Here is a 6,208-nt window from a genome sequence, read left to right on the forward strand (position 1 = left end):
TTTACTAGCTATAAGGTAAGCTTTATGTTTAGTTTATTTACCTCATAAAGCTATCTCTAAGCAGCTATATTTTATAACTAACCATTAATATTTTCTTATTATATAAGCACTTTTAGAAATTATTATCTCTATAGCCTCTACTTAAAATAGAGTTATTTTATATATAGGTTTCTAAAATTACATAGAGCAAAGGCTTTAAGTAGCCTCTAAGCGTAATATAGATATTATATTAGCTTTTTTAATTTATATATTAGTTAACAAAAGTAGAAAAGATCGCTTTATATTTAATAACGCTATATATAGGCTAATTAGTCTCTTCTGCTGTAATAAGTTTAATAAAGCTTTATTTAGCTTAAGATAGCATAAGGCGTTTACTAAGTACTTCTAAAAAGGTATATAAAGTAAGGACCTTTTAGATCTTATGGATCTAATATGCTTATATATATTAATATATATAATGTTACTTCTAATACTATGTCTTTAGATTTATTACTACTATAGCTCTCTATAGTAAGGTAAAGTAGTTATTTTATATAGTAATAACTATAGAGGGGACTATTAGTAAAAAGTAATTCTTAAGTATATAAATCAAGGTTTAAATTAAAGTATTCTTAATAAGAATAAAGTTACGTTATATTATTATTAATATTTTATAGTTTATAATATGTCCTATATACTCTTCTTAAATATTTTTAACTGTAAATATAAGTAGTAGTAATAGCTTAGTGTTAATAAGGTTTAGCTAGTAAGTATAATAGTAAGTAGCTTAATTAGTATAAAGTTAGATATATATATATCAAGCCTCTTCTTATCGCTTTATATGTAGTTTCTTAAGTATAAGAAGCTATAGTACTTATCATATTAAATTAAATATCTCTTTACTATAAAGTTTAATATATGCCTATATGTTATTCTAAAATATATAGAAGTATAGTTATATAAACTACATAAGCTAGTTATACTATTTTATGAGGTGTATACTAGTTAGCTACTATTAAGCTATTAAAAAAGATATTATAAGATAAAAGATAAACTATATTAAGCTATAGCTTATTTTATAGTATATTAGAAGGTACAAAGCGTTATATTAAGAGCTAGGCTTATAACTATCGTAAAATAGAGGTTATAGAAATAAGTGAAAATAGGTTAATCTCTTAGAAATAGAGATATAAAGTAAAGGTGTATTAAATACGCTTATATTATATAAAGCTATAAGTTATAAGTAGCTAACTAGCTATAATACTTAAGTAATATTTACTCATAGAACTAAGAAACTTACGTTTAGTTTTTACTAACTGCTAAGTGAAATAGCTTATATAAGCTTATATAAAGAAACTAACTTTAGTAAATAATTAGAGGATAATATAAATCAAAAAGGGGAAGTAAAAAGCTATATTTTAAATAAATTTAATAAGTTTAAAAACAAATAAGCTATTTATACTAAATACTTACTAACTAGATAATAAATATATATAAGTAAATAAAGAGCCTAAAACCCCTTTCTATAAATCAAATAAACTATAGAGCTAAATATTTATAGCTATAGCTAATACGTTAGCTTAAACTAAAGAGCTAAATAAAGCTACTAGCTAGATACTAATATAATAAATTATAACTATAATAGCTAACTAGTATAAATTAGTTACTGTCACGGGCTAGAGCCCGGCCGAGATCTCCAGCTTTGCCGGAGCAGCTACCGAGACCCGGCTCCGCCGGGTCCACTATTCTGCCGTGGCACACCGCCTAGCCCCGGCGTGCTTCACCGCCGCTAGGCGCCTATCCCTGTAAAGTCCCTTCTTCCTTCTTCAGCTTAGAATAGTTAATCGACGGCACCTCTACGTTGAACAAGCCTAGGGGCCAGCCCCTTACATATTCTAAGCTTAACAAAAGAAGACGCTATACGAAACGTCACGAGAGCGATACAACTGATTCGCTGAGGGTAGCGTAACGGGAAGACGCTATATGAAACCTCACGAGAGCGACACGATGGATTCGCCAGAGGGTAGCGCAAACGATGCGATGACTGCAGAGATTAACCGCAGGGTTAACGAAGCGGTTAACGCAAGCATACGTCCTCTTTAGGACCAGATGGTCTAGCAGTCGACCTAGATGACGCAGCTCTTGACAGCTCTAAATGGGCTTATGTCACCAGATAGAGCAACCCCTACGCCGCTTGCGAGTAGCATACCAACCCTATCCACAGCTGATACGACTATACAGGCTCTAAGTGACGGTATAGTGAAGGTAGCTGAAGGGCGAAAGAAGCCCCTACTGAATCCCCTAAAGTTCACAGGAAAGCGTAAGGACTACCCAGCATGGTCTCAGCAAATGCGCGATAAGATAACCCTGGATATATGGTGTATAGGGGGTAAGGCTGAGGTCTGGTATTATATCAACTCACGCCTTGATGTTAACCCTCAGCAAGTTGTTCCTACCTTCTATGCTGCTGGTGGCCCTGAGGGTAAACGAGACCCCTCTGAGTTTATGAGGTACTTAGACCGTATATATAAGGACCTAAGTGCTACCTCTCGCGCAGCTGCTACGCTACGAACGATCTGGCAACAGGACGATCAGTCTCTCGCCTCTTTTCTCCCCCGATTCGAGAGAATACTGTCAGAAGCTGGAGGAGCAAGTTAGGCAGACCAGGCGAAGATAACCCTCCTCGAGGGAGCACTTAGTATGCAGCTCCAGCAAGCTCTCGTTACTGTCAACCTCCCTGTTGATGACTACCATAGATGGCTTATGCGCGTACAAGACGTAGCTGCAAGGCTAGAGAGACTTCCAGCTATAACGCGTGGGAACAGCTCATACCGCCCTAGAGCCCCCAAAGCAAGCAGGCACTGCGACGACGATGGTGATATGGTTATGACCGGCGTAAGCCGCGCAAGGAACAAGAAGAGAGCTATAGAACCGCAGCGCCATAGACGCTACTCCTCCTCATCTAAGTCTGAGGGTAGTGAGCAACCACATAAGGACAGTCGCTGATGTTATAACTGTAACAAGATAGGCCATATCGCTATATAGTGCCCTAAGCCAAAGCGTTCAGGACCAAAGAAGGTTAAGAAGGTTAAGAAAGCCAAGAAGCTAGAGGAGAGCAGCAATAATAGTGCTACAGATGAGTTGAGAAGTTCTGAGGCTGAAGAGAGCTTGGGAAAAGAGTAACTCTAACGCAAAGTCAGGCGTTAGAGGCAAAGTCTAGTGATATCATAGAATAGAAGCAGTTTAAGCATCGCATGAGCAGCAAGTCAGCAGTGATCACTACCTATATATATAGGGGCACTTAGGCAGACGCCCTAGTGGACACTAGGTGCGACCTATACGCCCTTATCGACCATAACCTAGCCTGTAAGCTCCGCCTGCCTATAGTAGACCGCTCTAAGCAGGTACTAGGCAGCTTTAGCGATAGTATAGGTGCTACGAAAGCAACAGGCGTAGTTGTCTTTAACCTTAAGCTATGCGGTTATGACGAGAAGATCTTTGCGTATACTGTACGTGGCCTTAGCGACGACCTATTCCTAGGGAAGCTATGGATGGAGAGGAACTGTATCCTATATGATGCTGCGGCACAGCGTATACGGCATAGGAGGGGTGGTGTAGACCTACGTCTGAAAGGCGAGGAAGAGCCAGAACGAGTACGCCAGATCAGGACTGCCCGCTTGCTCCCAGGAGCCCCTTTTGCAACGCTCTATAAGAGGGTATATCAACGCACCAAAGGCACTACCAGACATAAAGTTTAAGCGATCAGCCTAGCAGATATACAGAAGGCTCTTATGAAGAAGACTGAGAAGGCAGACCTAAAGGCCCTCCTTCCGCCAGCTATACTAGCTGAGTTCCGCAAGCTATTCCAACCTGACGAAGCCGCCAACCTTCCACCGCATCGCCCTAGGGTCGACCATAGGATTCCTATCAAACAGGACGAAAGTGGTAATAAAGTCGTACTACCATGGGGTCCGCTCTATAGCATGTCATGAGAAGAACTCCTCGTCCTCCATAAGACCCTATGAGACCTACTTAATAAGGGCTTCATCTGCGCTAGCAGCTCAGAAGCATCAGCCCCAGTACTATTCGTATATAAACTGAACGGAGGAATATGTTTCTGTGTTGACTACTACGCTCTTAACAAGCTTACTAAGCGCGACTGATACCCTCTTCCCTTAATTCGAGAGACGCTATAGACTGTCAGCGCTGCTAAGTGGTTCACTAAGCTAGACGTAATAGCAGCGTTCCATAAGATCTGGATCGCTCAGGGAGAGGAGTATAAGACAGCCTTCTGGACGAGATATAGGCTATTTAAATGGCTAGTTATCCCCTTTAGGCTCACAGGAGCCCCCGCCATATTCTAACGATATATTAACAGCATACTTCGAGAGTATCTAGACGACTTTGCAACAGCATATATAGATGACGTCCTGATCTACTTAAACAGATCATAATAAGACCACAAAGCAAAGGTTAAGCTAGTACTGCATAAGCTTGCTGCAGCAGGGCTATATTTAGACCCTTATAAATATGCGTTCTCTGTGAAGACAGTTAAGTACCTAGGGTTTATCATTACAGCTGGAGTTAGTATCTCTTGTGGCCCTGAGAAACTGAAGGCGATTAAGGAATAGGCAGCTCTAAAGATAGTTAAGGGAGTCTGAAGCTTCCTTAGGTTTGCAAACTACTACTGGATCTTTATCCCAGCATACTTAGAGATTGCTGGACCCCTGATAGCTCTTATAAAGAAGGGTGTCCCCTTCTGCTGGGGTAAGGAATAAGAAGTAGCATTCCAGGAGCTTAAGAGGATCTTTGCTGCTAAGCCTGTTCTATACCAACTGGACCCTAGGCGTATAACCTATGTTGAGGCTGATTGCTCAGGCTTTGCCCGTAGAGGCATACTCTCACAGGAAGATAAGCACAGCAGACGTCATGCAGTAGCCTACCACTTATAGCAGCTTAACACTGCCTAGTTCAACTATCTGATATATAATAAGGAGATACTAGCTATTATAAGCTGTCTATAAGAATAGAGAGCAGAGCTATAGAGTGTTAGCTACTTTAGGATCTTATCAGACCATAAGAACCTAAAGTACTTTATAATAAAGCAGAAGCTTACAGAACGGCAAAGCTGATAGGCAGAGGAACTATCTCAGTATAACTTTGAGATATAGTATCAGCTAGGAAGCAAAGCAGTAGTGCTAGACGCACTCTCTAGATGTGAATAAGACGTACCTATGTCTCTAGAGGATAAGCGTAAATAAGGTTGAATCCTACAGCTCCTCCTAGAAGCAACCCTACCCTCAGCGCGTATATAACGTATAGAGGCAGCATTATTAATGCTTATATTTACTGATGACGAAGAACTATAGCAACTCTGGGATCAGACCTAAGGATAAGATGAAGTCTACCAGCAGGCCTATGCTGCTATAAAACAACGAGAAAGAAGCTTCCCCCTAAGCCTTAAGCTAAAGGTTCAGATCGCTAAGTGTGAGATTAATAATAGCAACTGACTACTATTTAGAGATTAGATTTAGGTATTAGGTAATAAAGATCTAGATAATGATATAAACACACTACACACCTATATCGTTTAAAGCACCTACGACTTAGTGCTTAGTGGCTATCTAGGAAGAGATAACACCCTCACGCTGGTTAGTAGACAGTTCTACTAGCTTAGTCAGTCGCACTTAGTATGGCGTTTCTGCTGTAACTGCAATAGTTATAGGCATAGTTATATCTAGAGGGAACGTCGTAAGGGACTTCTGAAACCACTACTGATACCACAGCATATATAAAGCAACCTCGCTATAGATTTTATTACTAACCTTCCCCTTATAGATAAGGGCGAGAGATATCTTTAGGTAATTATCGACCGGCTAGGTAAAGGCGTAACCCTCAAGGCGAAAGAAAGCATAGAAGCTGAAGCCTATGCTGAATAATTCCTGAACTGCCACTTTAGGTTTCACAGCATCCCTACGTTAATTATGAGCGACAGAGGGAGCAACTAGATAAGCTGCTTCTAGCGGCAGTTCTGCAAGCTTTTGGGAATAGAGCAGCAGCTTAGCACCACCTACTACCTGCAGACTGATAGAGGCCTAGAGAGGATAAACCAGGAGATCCAGGCCTACCTATGCAACTACGCCACCTACTCACAGAAGGACTAGGCATATAACCTTCCAGCAGCTCAGCTAGCGCTTTATAGCTGCGATAATAGCGCTATTAGGATGAG

At 40.2% G+C, this 6,208-nt stretch overlaps 1 protein-coding gene across 1 annotated transcript; it reads left to right on the forward strand.

Moving 5' to 3' along the window:
- Nucleotides 1–2,679: 2,679 nt before the first annotated feature.
- On the forward strand, nt 2,680–3,971 carry CGCA056_v005720 (uncharacterized protein; the record flags this gene model as incomplete). Its single annotated transcript, XM_037320971.1, has 3 exons — nt 2,680–2,874; nt 3,285–3,695; nt 3,762–3,971. 3 exons carry the CDS (start codon nt 2,680–2,682, stop codon nt 3,969–3,971), a joined length of 816 nt encoding a protein of 271 aa, XP_037180724.1.
- Nucleotides 3,972–6,208: the final 2,237 nt, after the last annotated feature.

Source organism: Colletotrichum aenigma, assembly GCF_013390185.1.
Source record: "Colletotrichum aenigma strain Cg56 chromosome Unknown KSG_Cg56_contig03, whole genome shotgun sequence".
Taxonomy (NCBI): Eukaryota; Fungi; Ascomycota; class Sordariomycetes; order Glomerellales; family Glomerellaceae; genus Colletotrichum; species Colletotrichum aenigma.